We start from the raw sequence: 18,747 nt of genomic DNA on the forward strand, positions 1-18,747 counted from the left end.
GGGAAGGTGTTCGAATAGCAAATCTACTATTCCTTAGTCTAGAGTGCCCTCAAGCGCAAGTCGTGGTAACGACTTGTGTTGTATAAGACGCGTGATAACGGCAGCGCGGTGTTTTGACCGTGTTGTCATGGATGTTTCCCTTCAGCACAGCTCACGTGGTCAGTGTCTGTGTAGTAGCTCTGTGACAGCAACTTCTGAAAACAAATGTGTGCAGGGGCCCTTCTTTTCATCTAGGCAGTGTGCGGGCTCTGCATTCACAGTACGTTACGTTATGCAAATATTTCATATTGTGTTGCAGAGGGTTGCTTGGGAATTGTTTAGCAGTGACACTAGTGTATTTAAACCCAAAGCCCTCTTTTTTTGCACATGCTCTGCTTCCAACCTCGACAACTGCTTTTTTGTCAAAACATTTGCATTTTATTTTCCACTGCCTGTTTCTTTAGTGCATTGTGGCGTCTTGAGATCACCTAAAAGCGCTGGGAGTTCTGGAGTTCGTTTTCATGTTACACCCAGTGTTGCCTTCCGTACGGGGTGTGCATGTGCCCTGCTCTCCAAATGCGGCCTAAGCAACATATTGCTTGTAAGATCTGAATGTTTGTTTTTATTAATGCTAAAAACAAAAATCTTTTTTGAAAAGCATTATTGTTGAAAATGGCCCTTTTTGCAGGATTATCCCCAAACTTTTTGCTTCTACCTCCAATTTTTTCCTGACTCGTTTGTGTTGGTTTTAGGACTCTGGGCACTTTACCACTGCTAATCAGTGCTAAAGTGCATATGCTCTCTGTGTAAATTGTGTTATGGATCGGTGTTTCCATGATTGGATATTGGATTTACTTGTTAGTCCCTAGCAAAGTGCACTGAGTGTGCCAGGGCCTGTAAATCAAAGGTATCTAGTGGGTCTGCAGCACTGATTGTGCCACCCATGTAAGTAGCCTTAAAAAGTTCAATCAGGACTGCCATTGCAGAGTCTGCGCGCAGTTGGTAACTGCCATGTTGACTTGGCCAGTGCACACATTTGCCAGGTCCTAAACCTTCCCTTTTCTACATGTCAGTCACCCCTAAGGAAGGCCCAAGGTACCCCTGCGAGCAGGGTGCAGCGCCTGTGAAAAGTAGGACACGTGTGTGTGTGTGTGGCATGTCCTGATAGTGAATAACAGCCAATTTCATTTTTCACTATTGCAAGGCTATCTGTTCTCATAGGCCAGAATGGGCAGTTTGATTATAACATCTTATAATCCTAAACTGACCCAGGGAACAAGGTAGAAATTAAAGTTTAGTATGCCTGAACTCAGAATGTTAAAATACATCTTTCAGTGAAGGTGATTTTTACATTCTGTGTTTGAAAATACCACTTTTAGAAAGTAAGTATTTTATTGCTCAGTCATCCTGTGTGTCTCTGCTAGAATTTGGATTGCCTGTCTGGGTTTCGGATGAAAGAAGGCTGGGGAGCAGGAGGCCTTCAGATACTCTAGGTAGGGTCAGGAATGGGCTAAATAGACCTGGGCTGCAATGGGGGAAGGGGGAGGAGATTTCCTTGCACCTCAAAGGGCCTGGTCTGCCTCTGACAATCTCGTCTCCACCCCCTGCCAGGAAATCACACCAGAGAAGGCAGAACTGGTTCAGGCTGGGCACAGACACCCTCTGTCTAGAAGATCAAAGTATTTTTGGATACAAATACTGGGCCCGACCCCTGAACTTTAGAACTCTTTTGGATCAAGAAGACTGCCAAGAAGAAGAGCTGGAGAAGCTGTGAGGAGGGAATACCACTTTGCTGTGTGCTTTGCTATGTTGGCCTGCAGTGGGTGCTTCTGTCTTGGGCAGTGAAAGGACTGGACTGAACATTCTACAATCTACTTTGTTAGTTTTTCCAAGGGCTTGAGGTAGAGCTTGCCCCTGTTCAAGAAGTCTCAGGAACAACAAAGACTTCAAACTCTTCTGCCCGCAGCACTGGGGAATGTGTATTTTGTGCTGCAACAGAGGAAAAGCAACTCGACGACGCTGCCGACCCCGTGTCCTGACTGCACCGCAGAGGGCACCGGCGCAACGCCGCACTGCGACCTTGGTCTCACCGCCGCCGCCACCGAGCCGCTGCTCGCACCACCACCTGTTGGCGCCACACTCCGCACCGCCTTGCTTCACGACAACGCCTTGGCACTGCCGTAACGCCGCATTGCGACCTTGGTCTCACTGACGACGCCTGCTGACACCGCCACCGAGTCGCAGCTCGCATCGCGACCTGTGGGCACCACACTCCGCACCGCCTCACTTCACGACAATGCCTTGGTATCCCAGATGACGCCACTCCATGTCGAAATCGACGCCGCTGCTTGTACCTTGGTTTGAGGTCACCACTCGTAAGGTTACATGACGCACTGCCCTCATCCCGCACGGCAGTCTTGGCCTACCGACGCCAGTGCCATCGACTCCAGTATATCCGACGACGACAGCGCTCCGCAACGGTGACGACGCTGCTTGCACCATGACCTGCTAGCACCGTGACGAGCACCGTCTTCATCTCGCACCACGAGCCTGGTCTCACCGACGACGCCATCTGATGCAGCCACCGAGGGGGGGCATGGCTTGGACGCTGATGTAGGCGGCAGCGGACTACGGAGCTCCTCCGCAGCCGCCCTGCTCCCGTAATTATCCTGACTTGATTCCAGTTCCCCAAATGCGGAATGCACTCCTAAAAGCCTTGCGCCCTACCTGGCGGGAAGAAAGTGCGGCTTCGGCACCCCCACGCGGCGTGGGAACACTATCCGCCGTGCTCGGTGCAGCCTGAGCTTCTCCTTCTCAAAAGGGCGGCCTGAGCTCGAGAAAGGAGCGCCTGACCGAGGCTCCCCCTTTGTCCAGGGACGACTTCTGGAGACCAGCTCAGCGAGCGGTAGGCACTGGTCCCTTGCCCACACAGAGAGCTGCAAAGTGGGGGGCAGACAGCATTGACAGGCGAGTCCCCACGGGCGGCCGGGCAGAGGGTTGCCTGACTTCAAAATGGCGGCGCCCGTGACGCACTTCGATGCCCATCACAACGGTGCTTAGAAGACAGCGTGGTTGCACAGAGGAGAGATAATTCTGCAGATTTACGGAGGCAGGTGTGCTCCGCTTGACACTGAGGGAGGGAGACGGCCGTCGACGCTGACGCCTCTTTATTGACTGCGGACTTGCCTGGGGCCCTGCTTGGCCACGTAGAGACGATCTGGTTGGTGGAGCCTGCAGGCGCTGGGCTATTGAGGGCCCACTACGACCCCCCAGAGCTGAGGAGGAGAGAGGCGATTAGAGGTGCTGGGCTGGGGAGGCTCCTTTGCCTTGATGGAGCGAGTCGGGTCCCCGAGCGGCTAAGCCTACTGATCAGCGTGGGGCCCCAGGTACTCCAAGGAAGTGCGGAGCGCTGGTTCTATGGGTCACCAGGCATAAGAGCCTCACTGTTGGACAGGGGCTACGGCACTACAAGCGCTGACTGTTACACAAGAGACTCTGCAAAGGGTGATTATACCGACTTGGTTAAGAGGCCCTGCGACGCGGTGAGTGGGGAGGTGCTGAGAAGCCGGACATTCACTATTCCACCCACGATGGGCAGGGTGTCCAAGAAGAAAGGTTTTGAAGCATTGCGGCTGGATGACCCGGGTCACGCTGCGGACGACGAGGAATCGGTGCCGGGGAATAGAGCTTCCACGTAACCACGCGACCCTTCCTTGGGCGACTTCATGCAGGCCATCATGGCCTAGAGAGAGGCCTTATAGAAACAAATTGACTTCATCGGATCTGACGTCTCCCTACTGAATGATGACCACAGGAACCTTAGGGAGCGAGTGGCGACTCATGAGATGACCATTAAAGATATTCCGGACTCGGTTGATACCTTGCGGTCACAGTTGAATGAGGTGGTGCAGAAAGTCTGCGTACTGGAGATGCGGGCAGAGGACAGCGAAGGGCGCTCCAGGCGCAATAACCTCTGCATAGTTGGAATCCTGGAGCGAGAGAAAGGATCTGACGCCGTTCAGTTCTTGGAGACATGGATAAAAGCGGAGGTGGCGCCGGCGAATCTCTCTCCCTTCTACGCGCTGGAGCAGGCGCACAGGGTTCCGACACGACCGCCAAAGCCAGGGTCCCAGCCGCGCCCGATGGTGGTGAGGCTTCTACACTACCGAGACCGCGACTACATCCTGCAGAAAGCCAGGGAGATTCAGAATTTGAGAATTGGCAACAGTAAAATAATGATCTTCCCGGATGACACCAGGGACGTGCAGCGCCAGAGAGCTTCCTTTTTGGCAGTGAAGCGGAAATTGAGGGCTCTGCATCTTCCTTACGCAATGCTGTTCCCGGCCCGATTGCGTGTCACTGCTGACGGGACTACGCACTTTTTCATCACGCCACAAGCCGCCTGGGACTGGCTAGAAGCCCGTGGTGAGACTGGTGAGCGTTCACCAGCTGCGACCTTGCCTCAATAGCGCTATCCTACCACATTGCCGACGCAACAACCAAGCTCTCCCGAGGATTGGCGCTGAGAACGCGACAGGGCGGTTTTGGCTGTGGCGGCCATCAGCCAGGGAGCCCTCAGTCCAACCAGCAACACTTCGGAGCGCACGGGGAGTGGAGAACAGAGCCCCAATTCCAGCAGCGCCCACGGGCTCTCGAAGACTGAATTACCAGGGGTCACTCTACAAACAGCAGATGGGGTGTTTGGCTGACCGAACATTATACACGATCTGTCTGCCTTTGTGAGGTATTGGGGTTGCTTGCTGGGCCTTGGGATTTAGAGCCTGGTGGGGGCTGGGCCGACGGAGCGCGCTGTGGAATTGTTGAGGTGGACCAGGTGGGGAGATGTTCACATGGGAGTGGGGAGGGGCTGGGGGGGGGGGGGTTCTGAGATTCTTGATTCGGTGTTCCAGGCAGCCTGAACTGATTGGACTTTCTATGTGCATTTTCTTTGTTTGTATGGGGATGCCGTGTTGGATGCCTGTCCTGGGGAGGGGGAGTTGGGGTTGTTTGAATTGTTCTATTTGTGGGGGTGGGTACAGGGGACCTGGGCGTGTCGGGGGGGAGGATGGGATGGAACGTTATCTAGATAAATGTGAGCAGCGGGGCCCAGTTTAGGTTACACATGTCTCACATGGAATGTAAGGGGTATGCATACTATGCATAGGCGACACAAGATACACTCCTTCTTGACACGTAGAGGTATACAAATTGCCTTCCTCCAGGAGACCCACCTCACTGCAAAGGAAGGGAAGGCTCTCCATCGCCGCTGGAGGGATCAAGTTTACTACACTACTTACTCGGCATATGCGAGGGGGGTCTTAATATAGGTACGAGCTGGGGTTCCCTTTCAGGGCACATCACAATTGGTTGACCCAGAGGGCAGGTATGTGGTGCTCCAGGGGAAACTGGATGGTAGAGATTTAACACTGGGATGTTTATATGCGCCGAATGTGTACCAACCAGCCTTCTTCTCCTTACTGTCCCACAAATTGGCATCAGTCTTAGTAGAGCCTCTATTATTTGGGGGCGATTTTAATTGTGTTACAGACATTGACCTTGACCGCTCACACCCCCCCTTGCCGAATGCACCAGAAGGTAAACTGGCAGTGACAAGCTCTACCTGGAAGCAGACTTGGGGGTTAATTGACACTTGGAGGGTTCAGCACCCATTGGATAGGGGTAGCTCCTTTTTCTCTGCCCTCCACGAATTACATGTCCGCCTAGATGCATTTCTATGCTCCCCTGATGTACATGGGGAAATTAGTAATAGCGAATATCTCACTCGCACTATTTCTGACCATAACCCGCTGATGGCCCAGTTACAGTGGTTGCGGCGGCGCCCCAGAATCCCTACCTGGAGATTGCGCCCAGAAGCACTTGAGGATCAGGTCTTCCGAACCACCATAGCCACATCCATTGAAGACTATTTTCAACTTAATGCAGGGACTACGGACACCTATAAAACAGTGGTGTGCGGGAGATGTATTTCAGTGGTATCTGGGGCCAGGAAGACGCTATTGCAAGACATCCAACGGGATGATGAGCGATGGCATGCCCTGGACATAGAGCGCCCTGAATGGCCAGATAAGCAAGATGAATTATTGACAGCCAGGGAGACAGTTGCTGCAACTGTGGAACACTTACGATGTTTTGATTACAAAGCCTGTCTCGTACGGGCGCACTCAGAGCGGGATAAATCGGGAGCCCTTTTGGCCTGGCTAGCTAATCCCGCTCAGCGCGGCTCAGTCATACTAGAGTTGAGGGATCGGGTAGGAGCGGCCCGCTTTGACCAACAAGGGTTAAATGAGCTGTTTTTTTACTACTATACGGAGCTTTATCGTAGCCGGGTGCTTCCATCAGAGGAAGACTTACAGAACTTTACGGGGGGTCTGGATTTGCCGAAATTGGGGGATGATGATGCGAAACAATTGGGTAGGAACATCGCGGTGAGGGAAGTGCGAAAAGCCATTAAAATTATGGCACGGAATAAAACGCCGGGATCTGATGGTTTTCCGGTGGAATTCTACCTCACTTATATCGACCTCCTTGCACCTCGTCTGGCGTGGCTCAACAACGAAGCCAAAAAGTTGGGTAGATTACCAGAGTCCACCAGGGAGGAGATCATAATCCCGTTAATGAAACCGGACAAGCAACCCTGGGATAGAACGGCGTATCGCCCTTTATCTATGCTAAACCTGGATTACAAAATCCTGAGCAAAATACTGGCGACTCGGCTGCTTCCCCACATGTCCACACTGATACATGCCGATCAGTCCGGGTTCATCCCCGCCCGCAACACAGCGCTTAATATACGACGGCTCCTACAAATTCTGTAGGCCGACACTTATGAGGTGGATACCTCAGCGGTGTTTGCTGTTGACATCGAAAAAGCATTCGATAGTTTGGAGTGGGACTACCTCTTCCACGTTATGCGTCGGATGGGGTTGGGGCCGGATTTTGTGAGCCGGACGGCTTTACTGTACAAAGATGCCATGGCCAGAGTTCGAACGGGAGGGGTGATCTCCGAGGCATGTAAAGTGGGAAGGGGCACACGCCAGAGCTGCCCCCTCTCCCCATTGTTGTTCGCTATGGCGATGGAACCCCTTGCGGCGCATGCTCGATTGGGTCAAGCATATCAGGGATTCAACGTTTATGGGCAGGTCCACCATATCGCACTCTATGCGGATGACCTATTAATGTTTTTGGCAGATACGGGGGAATCCCTGCGGGGAGCAAAATCTCTGCTGCGAGCCCTAAGTGTGGTAGCAGGGTTGAAAGTCAACTGGACGAAGTTGTGCCTATTTCCGACTCGTGGTGGTAGAGAGTGCCCGCGGACTACAGAGGGGGTGTCTTGGGAAGAGAAACGTCTCCCCTACTTGGGTACGATGATTTATCAAGAACGGGGAGATATCCTAGACGGAAATGTAGGGAAGGCGATCAGGGGTGCTAAAGCTAACTTTGAGTTCTGGAGCACCCTCCCTTTATCTGTAACGGGCCGAGTGGCACTACTCAAAATGGTGACCCTACCGCGCTTACTCTACTTCTTTAGGACCCTTCCGATCTGGATACCGGCGGGCCACTTTCGGAGACTACGGGTGCTGATCGGTTCCTTTCTGTGGGGATCAGGCAGGCGTAGGGTAGCGCTCGGAACACTCATGAGACCTCGAGCGGAGGGGGGACTGGCGGTCCCTGACTATGAGACGTACTACTTAGCTGCCCAGCTTCAACGGCTCATGCAATGGGTAGCGAAGACCACTAGGGAAGAAGGAGAGGCAGGTGTGCCGACGGGCACCTTGCTGGTGTTGTGTAGCATAGCTCTGCGGCTCCCGATCGGAGACATGCAGCTCAATCAGGACTTTGCCACAGCTCGTAAATGTTGGAACAGGTATCTACGAAGAGGGGGTATAGCGGTCCCTTATGCGCCCAATCTCCCATTAAAAATATGCAGGGCACTGCCGCACGGAGGAAGCTGGCGGAGGTTGGAGACCTGGGAACAACAGGGTTTAGCAACCATAGGGGACCTATATGAGGAAGGCAATCTGCTGCCTTTTGATGTCCTCAAGGACCGTTTTGAACTACCAGGGGGAGACTTTCTGGTCCATGCTGCGCTCACAACAGCGATTCGCAAACACTGGAAATCGGGCTTGACGGAACCGCCTACATCTATCGGTTGCCAATATGTTGTGGTTGCGCCGGGCAGAATCAAAGCAGTCTCATGCTTGTACAAGCGCATGACCCACGAAGCTCTAACACCACTGGGAGCTTTGAAGACACAATGGGAAGCGGACATAGAAATGGAAATACCAGATCTGGCGTGGAGTGGGATAGTGGAGAGAGCCTGGAAGGGTACGCGAAATGCACTGTTCCAGTTGGTGCAGTTTCACATTCTACATAGGGCATACCTAACACCAGCCCGTTTACATAAATATTTTCCAGCCCAGTCCGCGGCCTGTCCCAGATGTGCACAGGGGGAAGCCGATTTTAAACACATGATATGGGCTTGCCCGGTGCTTAATTCCTTTTGGCAAGGGGTGACTGCACTGTTGAGGGAGGTTACTGGGAGGGACATCCAACCCACCATGGCGCATTGCATCCTTCATTGGTTTTCCCACACCTCAAAAAACAAAATCACTAGTAAATTTATTAACCTGGGGTTCCTCTTAGCTAAAAGAACCATAACCTCGCAGTGGAAGGCGAACAAAGGTCCCAGTGTGGATCAATGGAAACATGAATTTAGCAAGTGGGCTCGATGTGAGGGGGAGGTCCGACTACAAATGGCGCATAGAACAGGTAATGAACAGGCATTAGAGAGGGCGAGAGTCTGGGAGAGATTAGTCATGGAACTCACACTCCCTGCAGATGAGGATGGAGGGACCCCTGCACACAGCCCTGGGGCACACCCGCCATAGAATGCCAAGATGAAAGCAAGTTGCCTTGCATTATCCGGTTGCGCACTGATGCCCCACACTGGGCAGTGAGACAACACATTATTATTTAAAAATTATTTAAAATCTTATATAGCGCGCAGCTACCCTTGGGCATCCCGGCGCTTTTCCAGGCAACATCCGATGGTAATGGGGGACAGAATTAACACATTATGCAGGAAACAAAAAGGTTTTAAGACCTTTGCGGAAACGCAGTGTGCAAGACTCAGCGCGTAGTTTTAAAGGAAGCGAGTTCCAAAGCTTTGCCGTGTTAAATGAGAATCTTCTCCCGCCCGTACGGGCCTTTTTAACTCTAGGAACTAGCAAGAGATGTTTCCTCTCAGATCGCAGCGTTCTGCTTGCTTTATATGGAATAACTAGGTTTTTTAAAATGAGGGGGCCTTTTCCTGAGAGGATTTTATGAGCAGTACAAAGTGCCTTAAAAGTCACTCTCTCCCGCACAGGGAGCCAATGCAGCGCCCTCAATGCCGGTTTCGCTGATTGCGTCCTCGGAATATCCATAAGCAACCTTGCCGCTGCATTTTGGACCTGTTGAAGGGTCTTAAAGGTAGATTCAGGGGCGCCCAAAAAAATGGTATACCACATGTTATCCACTGGTCCGGATGCGAGATAAGAGCGGAGATGTCCACATCTTTACAGCCCAATGGGGCTGCATCACGACACGCCTGGGGGGCGAGGGGGTGGGATGTGTTGAATGAGGGGGAGAGAGGGAAGGGGGGCTATAGTTGGAGTAGTGAGTAGATGTTGGGGGGGGAAGGGTCTTACAGGGGTTTTAGTTCTATTGTTTGCAATTGGTTGCACTGCCATGTTAGTGACCCAGAGTACAAGAGCTATGTGTGTACAGTTTTACTGCTGACTATGGAATTTAACCGAGTACTTGTCTTGTGATAGGCTGATGCTTATGCCTGATCAGTGATTCTGATCTAATATCTGTCTGAGCTTTCATTTCAATAAAAAAATGTTTTGAAAAAAAAATCTGATGCAGCCACCAAGCCGCTGTTCGCAACGCGACCTGAGAGCACCACCCGCCACACCACTGCACTTCGCACCGCAGCACACAATGCCACCGACGCCAATGCTCCTGACTCCATCAGAGAGGAGATCGACCTGCAACGCGTGTGACTTTGAGGGCCCCGACGACTCCTACACGGACCTCCGGAACCGACGCCTGCGGACGCCTTGTTTTCGGAAGCTCAACGAGAGGTCATCAACGCCCTGCATTTCTAAAAGGTACTGTTTGCGGGTCTTCCCTAACTTTGCCAATGCACGACTATAGAGCTCACTGGAAAAACTGGTCGTCAAGTGGGACTGGATGTTGTTTGTGCCAATACCACACAGAATCCACTGAACATGTAATTTGCTGTTGCCCAGCTTTGCTGTCCCCAAGGCATTTGTACTTAAGAACCATGTTCATTCAACACAGCGTAAGAACATGCAAGGAGGCCTAAAAGCACATTTACACTACTATAGTCCCGATGGAGCTGGCACGAATTGGGAAGTTTTATGTGGCTGCTGGAATGACTTTACGATCGGCCCGAGAATTGACAGTTAAATAAATTACGATTCACGGATCACCAGCACTCGCATTTGCTCAGCACCGCACTTTTAATACTATTACTGTCTACACTAACTTTTACTAGTAACAGGATATTCAATAGACTGAGCCCTCCGTGGTGGCGTAGCTTCGTATGCCCCCTGCATGTCAAATCCTTCATGTGTTTTTTTTGGAAAATCTTAACCAGTATGGGCCTACAACCACCAGGGCTGGCCGCTAATCAATATCATTTCAACCAAGCAATTAGAACCAGTCTCGGCCTCCCGGGAGGTGAATCCAGCACGACTTCAATTAAAACTGGCAGCATAGCATACTATACGAATAGCAGGATAATAAAGGTTCCATTTTATAATATAAAGATAGAAGGATCAGGTGCCATACAATATCACAAAGGTGCATAAAGGGCAGGCAAAACAGTAGGAGGTCCAAAGTTAGTTCAATATCATTCAAAACAGTGGCGCTGAGGCATACGATTCAGGATAAACAAGCATACAATTAATGTTCGCACCAGTGGAGCGCCCGCTCGATGGTACTGAAGTGCCGTGAAAGTATAGGCACAGATAAAAAGTCGACAATTGACAAAAAAATAGACCCACTACGCTGACCCGAAAAAGAAGAAACAAAAGAAAAGGCGAAGAAAGATAAAAAGAAAAGAGGCCATAGAAACAAATAGTAAAAACAACATTCCCCCCCTCTAACCCCCCACCCTGCACCCCTGCAGATGACTACGGCCTACCCCCCTAGCAGCGTGCCTGCCACCCCGTAAATGAACCCGAAATATAGAAGAACAAAGGGAAAAAAAAGAAAAGGGGAAAGAAAGAAGGGACTAAAACCCTACCCAAAAAGGGAGAAATAGAGGAGGGCTATGTCATACGCATTCCTGGACTCTCCCCCTGTCTTAACGAAGAATCCCCCGCAATGCTGTCACAATCAAGCAGATCACAATAAACAGTACATCAGAGGAAACTAAAAATTCCGCCCCGGATTCCGTTAACCAAATAAAGCAGTCCCGTTACCAATAAAGCAATATTGTGAAACCTCAAACAACAGTATCAGCCTTGGCCCAGTCGATCAAATTTGCTGATCCCCTCCGATAAAGAAAGCCCCACCGTAAAATTGTCAAAGGTCAAACAGAAGTTGTCGAAACATAGTCCATAAGTCGAAGAAAGGATGGCAAGTCCCAAAGCAGACGCTCGAGTCCAACGATGCCCCTTCCCGACTCTAAGACCAGGCACTATCCCATCCGCCATCTTGATAAACCAGCTGGGAAGGGGGTGCGACACAGTCCCACACAGATCACAATTACGAGCAAACGTCTCCAAATCGGGAAAAGCAGTGAAATGTTCCGCCAATTGCAGTTCCAAAGATTCCGACTTTGTAGGTGCATCGCCAATCTCCACATGTTCGAACCGTTCCACTTCTGTAGGGGCATGGAAAGCTCCAAGCACCGGGTCAAATTGCATCGCTGGGGTAGCAATAGGGAAAGGAATTGGCCACCGGGTCTCGGGCAGCAAATCAGAGTCCGGTCCCGATCCTCTAATTTCGTCCGCCGCCAACATCAGATTCCAGGCCTGAGTCTTCATAGTCGCCTGAAGTGCCTCAAGGGCTGCCATCACTGACCGCAATGACGGGCCGCACTGAACCCGCTCCGCCGGGTTTCGCATAGCATCAAGCATATTGACCCCCACGGATAGGCGCCTTCCCCGGGGTAAGATTAGGCGGAGCAGGAATGAACCGTGAGGGACCGATCGTCAATAGGCGTTAGTGCGCACCAAGTCTCCGATCCAACGGCACCGGCGCTACGAACGCCAGGCCCCCGGGTCTCGGACCCCCACACACACCACCTCGGGCGTCACTCGTCTCCTCACCTCCGGTATAGTTCCAGGCAGCAGATCGGCAGCCGAGCAATCATAAAGATGTCGGAAGTTCCATGGACCGGACCCTGCCGCTCTCTCCTGTCCGCTGTTGTTCAACTAGGACCCGGCTAGACCAACACTTGAGACCCCGGCTTCCAGACTGGGCTAGGCCTCAAATTAAACCTCGACATAACTCCACTCCACCATGTCGGAAAAACCTCGGGATTGCACCATCAGTCCGCAGAGTAGTTCATGCACCCGGATATGGGGAGAGAAATCAGGATATACGACAGGATCTTCGAGCGAAAGACGGGGGTCAGCGGAGCCGGGAAGCTATGCGGCCATCTTGCTTGCTGTCGTAGCTCCTCCCCTCCTTCATGTGTTTTAATTCTAAATGCACCTTTTTTTTGCACCAAGTTATTTATGTACTGGTACATTGTAGCATCTCTGCATTTTAACCCCCCTTTTAGAGTTGTGTCTATTTTACCTTTACCTTTTCTAATTTGTATCTACTTGTTCCGCTTTTGTAAAGGATTTTAAGTAATCATACAATAAAGAATTACTTACTGTTTGCGGGTCTTTCTGACACCGTAGAAGGCCCGCGACGCCGTGGTCAGTCAGAACTGCTTGGATTTATTTGCTCACGATGCCTTGATAGCCCCGGACGGAGCTATCAACATCAAGGAACTGTTTTTAAAGCGTATTTTGATAACTGTGGCTTTTTAAGTACTGTATTGTGGATTTTTATTGTTTTTGGTCATGTCTAAAGTATATACAAATATTGGATCTAAACTGGTGTGGTGTCTTTTTGTAGTGCTTACACTGTATTACTGTTGGTTATGTGCAAATGCTTTACACACTGCCTCTAAGATAAGCCTGACTGCTCGTGCCAAGCTACCAAGGGGATGAGCAGGGGTTATTTTAGGAGTGTAACTCCATTATCCTGACTAGAGTGGTGGTTTCTGCCTGGCTTTGGCACATGCCCTAGTCTGCCAAAAATCCCATTTCTAACATTGGTTGTCAGAGGTGAGGATAGGACTTGCGTTTGCACTTGACTTACAGTGATTGGTGGGCACTACTACCATATCGTAGACCATTACATACCACATACTGTTTTTTTGGTCTATTTTGCCTTTCCATTGGTTTTGAACTTGAACTTTCCAGTACAACATGCCTGAATCAACTGCATCATCTGTTGCACCCTTGGAAGTGGCCTTTGAGGAAGAGAGGTTAGAAACCTATAATGTGATGGGAATGAAGGCTATCTGCAAATACCTCAAAATCCAAATCAGGGGCCGCACCAGAAAAGAGGAGCTACAAAAGGCGCTGAGGGCCTGGGTAGCAGCCAGACATGCTAGTAAGCTGTCCGGAGATCTTGGCATGGAGACAGAGGAGCCTATTCCAAGGGTGGATGTGCTTTCGGGAGGGGGGGAACCCTTCCGGCCAGGTAGCAGTAGCCTGTCCCCAGAAGAGCTGAAGGACAGACTAGAAGCAAGGAAGTTCGAGTTGGAAAAACTCAGGATAGCCAAAGAGGAAAGGAGGATGATGTTAGACCAGGAGTTTAAAATGAGAGAGCTGGACTGGGAAGCCAGTGGGGCTAGGCCCAGCACAGATGGTGGCAGCAAAAGTGTTAGGTCCAGTACTGAGGATGAAGTAGGCACACACACACAGATTTGGGGCCCTGCTTCAAGGAGGGGGTTGACATACACCAGGGGGTTCAGGATTGTGAGTTAACTCCAATGGTGCTCAGTGTCCCTGAGGTGGGTTGGATAACTGGCACAGGGGATCATTTTCCTGGAAGTGGGAGGGACACTCTACTGACTCTAGATGAGAGGTACAAGGAGAGGGGTTCCCCCACGATAGAAGCCCTGGTACGTGAGTGTAGAGACCAGCCAGAAGAGTATGGGTTGAGGGGCAGCAACAGCCAGACACTGTCTCACCAGTCCTGCATGAATTATGTGGGGTACTTTTCTGAGGCACTGGATGGCGGGGTGAAGGGTAGTTTGGTTAACACCTGTGTGGGGCTGTGTGATTCAATTGTTGGAGAGCATATTTTAAGTCCCTGTTTTCAAGAGCTATGCCAACACCCAGTGGATTGTGAGTTCTCTGACCTCAGGAAGCTTGCACTGGAGGAAGACCTTTTGGTGAATTCCAGAGGGTCTGGAGAAGCATCTGGGAATGACCCGGAAGGAAGTAGCTTAGGTATTTCCCAACCGAGGGTGGTGGGAAAGGTTTTTGGTAGCCCAGATAGGTCCCGGTGCTGTGGGAAGGGAGTAGGGACTCACGTCCTGTCTCCGCAGAGAGGGAGTGGGAATGGGCTACAGCCCAAGATGCCCAAAACGCGGTCCCAGACCTAGGTGCTTCCAGGAGGGAATACCAGGTGGGAAACCTAGGCTGTACTGGTAGGCTGTCCGTTGAGGGGGATCTCCTAGTGTCAGGAGAACGTGGAGTGTCTGTAAACAGAGCTCCAGTGGTTTTGGTGTCTGGCGTTGCCGCTCCTAAGGGGATGGTGCATGAATACAGATGGAGGGGTGAGAGGAGGATGCGTGCCCCAGTGGGAGAACTAGTGGGTCAGGGGCCAACCAGAAGGCTGAGCCTCCTTGGAGTGACAATGGTGACACCACTTCTGTCCTGGGAGATCGTTGCGCACTGTCAGATGGACAAGGGTCGGGAGCTCTGCGCAAGGCAGACTATCACACAACACATGAATCATGTGGTACCCTCAAGGGGGAGGCATGCGTGCCCCCAAGGAAGTCCTGGTGTACCAGGCAGGTGCTCAGCCGCAGGGGTTAGTCCCTAGGATGGGAGGCCAGGTTCAGGTCCTGCCTGACCTGGAGGGAAGGACGACTGTAAGCAATGTCCTGACCGGTTTATCTTCCAGGGGTACCACTCCAGGTGGGAGGGTGAAGAACTCTGGAAGGGGGTGCAGAGGGAAGGAGTCCTTGCCTCTGACCCCGGTTCGACCCGAGGGTTATATCCTAAGGTGGTGGATCAGTTGCAGGGTCAAGGCCCCGAACTGGTGGAAGAATTGTGTAGGAGGTATGGTTCCAGCGTCCTGACAGTTTTTGGTTCTGAGGGTGCTTCTCCCGGAAGGAGAGTGCGGAACCCCGGAAGGAGAGGTAAGAGGAGGAGAGGCTCCCCCGAGACCTCTGGTCAGCCTGAGTGTACAGACCCTGGGTTGGAGGACCAGGTTCAGGGTGTCCCCCTGACCTGGGGGAAGGGGCGACTGCTAACAGTGCCCTTACCAGTTTGCCTTCTGGGGGTGCCGCTCCAGGTGGGAGGGTACAGAGCCCCAGGGAGGTGGACCGGGTGTGGGAGAGCCCACCCCAGTCCCTTGTTCAGCCTCAGTGTACAGACCCTGGACTGAGGTACCAGTTGCAGGATAGCCCCCCTGAACTGGTGGGTAAAATGTGCAGGACACCTGCCACGGGTACCCTGACAATTCTGGAATGGGGGACAGCTCATGGTGGGATGGTACAGAGCCCCAGGGAGAAGGAGATAGAGTGGGGGAGCCCACCTCCACCACCTGTCCAGCAGCAGGATACAGACCCTGGGCTGGTGGGCCAGTGTCAGGATGCCATACCAGACTTGGCAAGGGGGAGAGTAGAGAAAGGGTGCCAGGCACCTGGGGCCACCGCCCCCCCCGACTCCCTGACGCCACAACGGTTGAAGTGGCCAGAAAGGTATAAGGCCTGGCTCTCATCACTGACCGTTATCGAGCTGCAGTAACGACTGTGCACCCTCCGAGCACCGCGGGCCGAGGCAAGCTCGCCCTCCCGTTGACCTGTGCATCCAGCCGCCAAGTGCATCCCCGCCGCCATGGCTGACCAGGCGCTTTTATTCGCTAGGATTTTCTGGCCGGTGGCGTCGCCGCCGCCATATCCAAGACGGCCGTGGCCCCCTAAGAGAGGGTGAAGCTGCTGCTGCAGGTACAACATGCCAGCCAGCAAATTGCTGTTGATAAACAGTACAAAGGTATCATTGACTGTGTTGTCCGTATCCCTAAAGAGCAAGGCTTCGTTTATTTCTGGCGTGGGAACCTGGCAAATGTTATCCGATATTTTCCCACGCAGGCGCTCAACTTCGCCTTCAAGGATAAGTACAAGCAGATATTCTTGGGAGGAATAGACAAGCATACACAGTTCTGGAAGTATTTTGCTGGAAACCTGGCTTCTGGTGGTGCAGCAGGAGCCACATCTCTGTGTTCTGTTTACCCTTTGGATTTTGCCAGAACACGTTTAGGTGCTGATGTTGGTAAAGCTGGGGCTGACCGACAATTCAAAGGGCTCGCTGACTGTCTTGTGAAAATCACGAAGTCGGATGGGCTGCGCGGCTTGTATCAAGGTTTCAATGTGTCTGTGCAGGGCATCATAATCTACAGAGCTGCCTACTTTGGCGTTTACGATACAGCAAAAGGTATGCTCCCTGATCCTAGGAATACTCACATTATGATTAGCTGGATGATTGCACAGACCGTGACTGCGGTAGCTGGTGTGATGTCCTATCCATTTGATACTGTGAGGCGTCGTATGATGATGCAGTCTGGTCGTAAAGGAGTTGATATAATGTACACTGGAACAATCGACTGCTGGAAGAAGATTTTCCGAGATGAGGTTGGAAAAGTGTTCTCCAAAGGGGCATGGTCCAACGTCCTCCGAGGCATGGGTGGAGCTTTCGTCCTTGTGCTGTACGACGAGTTTAAAAAAGTCATTTAAATGCAGATTAGTTAAGCCAATCATGTAGAGCTCCTCTTCCATAATGGACCATTTGAGCTTCGAGAGATGTTCAGTCTTATTAACAAAGACGTTCAACCCATGTTTGCTGGCCACCTAAGTTGTAGTTGAAAAGTGTACAATTATGTAGATTGTCCTCTTGTCTTGCAAACTAGCAATGTATCGTTTTGCACACCTGAATATTTAATGTGCCCAAAGTTTGGGCATTCTGCTAAACAATAAAAGATAATCTTGACCGTCAAAAAAAAAAAAAAAAGACCTTAGAGTTTCTTGTCGCTCAAATGGGTGTAATTTCTGATATTTATCTGTTTCCCTGATCTTCATTACTAGATTTTGTTCTCGAGAAGGTGTCACTCATAGTCATTGAAATGTCACTCATAATTACACCGACATTGTGCAAATGTCACACATAGCAATCTGAAACCTGGGGAGTTATGCTGATTCGAACCTCTGGGTCAACAGGTTTTCTTTGCTGCTAAGCTGTTATTTTTATGTTGATTGTTTTCCACATTGCTCTTCTAAAACTCTGTGATGTAATTTCGCTAAATAAACTATATGCTATAAAAAAAAAATTAAATTAAATAAGGTATACAAATAAATAAAATGACGTACGTAACAGATGGAATCAAACATACTTATTTTAAAGTAAATTGTGAGAATTAAAAGGTTAGTTTGCCTTATGACTTAAATGCGTTTCCTCTCTCCACTCTTCTTCTTCACGAGTCCTGACTTGACATTGTCCTTATACCGGGAGCAGAAGCTCCTCCCATCTTAGCTTTTTTTTTGTTGCTCTTATTCTAACCCCGCTCTTAGACAGTAACTAACACTACTCCTTCCTGCTTTTACTTCTCTTTTTACCCTTCCATTCTCCGCCTCGCTGACTTGCCTACCCAGTCACATTTTTACTCTCATACAGAATGTTTCCCTCACCCCTCGCCCAGCACCTCCCCTCTCGCCCAGCAGCTCGGTGACTCGCCCGGCTGCCACGTTTCAGTGGTGACGTCACCCACCGCCAGCCCCCGATAAGCCGTTCTAGAGGAAGCCAGAGCCAAGACAGCCCAGGCTGGCATTGGCCAATGACAAGGGGAGCACAGGCAGGGGCGACGTCATCTCGTAGGATGTGGTGTTACGGGGCATTGCGGGATTAGTAGTTTATGTTGATAACACATATTATTGGATCATCAGCAGTTTGTTAGGCTCTGGGACTACAAGCGCCAGGGTGTAGTGGTTGCCGGCCTCCAGACAGCCCAGTAAAGCCCTGAGCTGCAGCAGTCACTATTTCCTGGTTCGGGCTGGTCGGCCATTTTGGGGTTTGAGAGGAGAGGGGCCGGTGGTGTTTTTTTTTCTTTTGGGGGGGTAAAGGAAGCGAGTGTCAAGCGGCCCCGCCCCAGCATCAGACGGCGGAGAACTGTGCAGACGCGGAGGAGGGGACAGCGTGACATGTCCAGCATGAATCCTGAATAGTGAGTATTCGGTGAGGGTGGGGGCAGAATAGTTGGGGTCATAAAGGGCGCATGAGGACGGTAGGGAATCGGGGAGAGGGACGCACATTTTGTAAATTTCCTACACGTAGTGATTATAGAGCTTATAGGTTTACCCCTAGGACCTGAGCTGACACCAACATCCCCTCCCCTTTAACTACAAAAAAGAAGCATCGGCAGGCCCCGTGCACCTGTCGA

The 18,747-nt window shown here is 51.2% G+C and overlaps 1 protein-coding gene and 1 pseudogene across 1 annotated transcript in view; both read left to right on the forward strand.

Annotated features, from left to right (window-relative positions):
• Positions 1-16,139: 16,139 nt before the first annotated feature.
• Positions 16,140-17,310, forward strand: LOC147709004 (ADP/ATP translocase 3 pseudogene; annotated as a pseudogene).
• A 938-nt stretch (positions 17,311-18,248) lies between these two features.
• RAB1A (RAB1A, member RAS oncogene family) overlaps positions 18,249-18,747 on the forward strand; it is a 153,658-nt gene continuing 153,159 nt past the window's right edge. The window contains exon 1 of the mRNA XM_086927595.1: positions 18,249-18,531. Within this exon, the coding sequence (XP_086783721.1) occupies positions 18,509-18,531 (23 nt within the window). The 5' untranslated portion in view covers positions 18,249-18,508. The remainder of the gene's footprint in view (positions 18,532-18,747) is intronic.

Source organism: Lissotriton vulgaris, chromosome 6 (assembly GCF_964263255.1).
Source record: "Lissotriton vulgaris chromosome 6, aLisVul1.2, whole genome shotgun sequence".
NCBI classification, from domain to species: Eukaryota; Metazoa; Chordata; class Amphibia; order Caudata; family Salamandridae; genus Lissotriton; species Lissotriton vulgaris.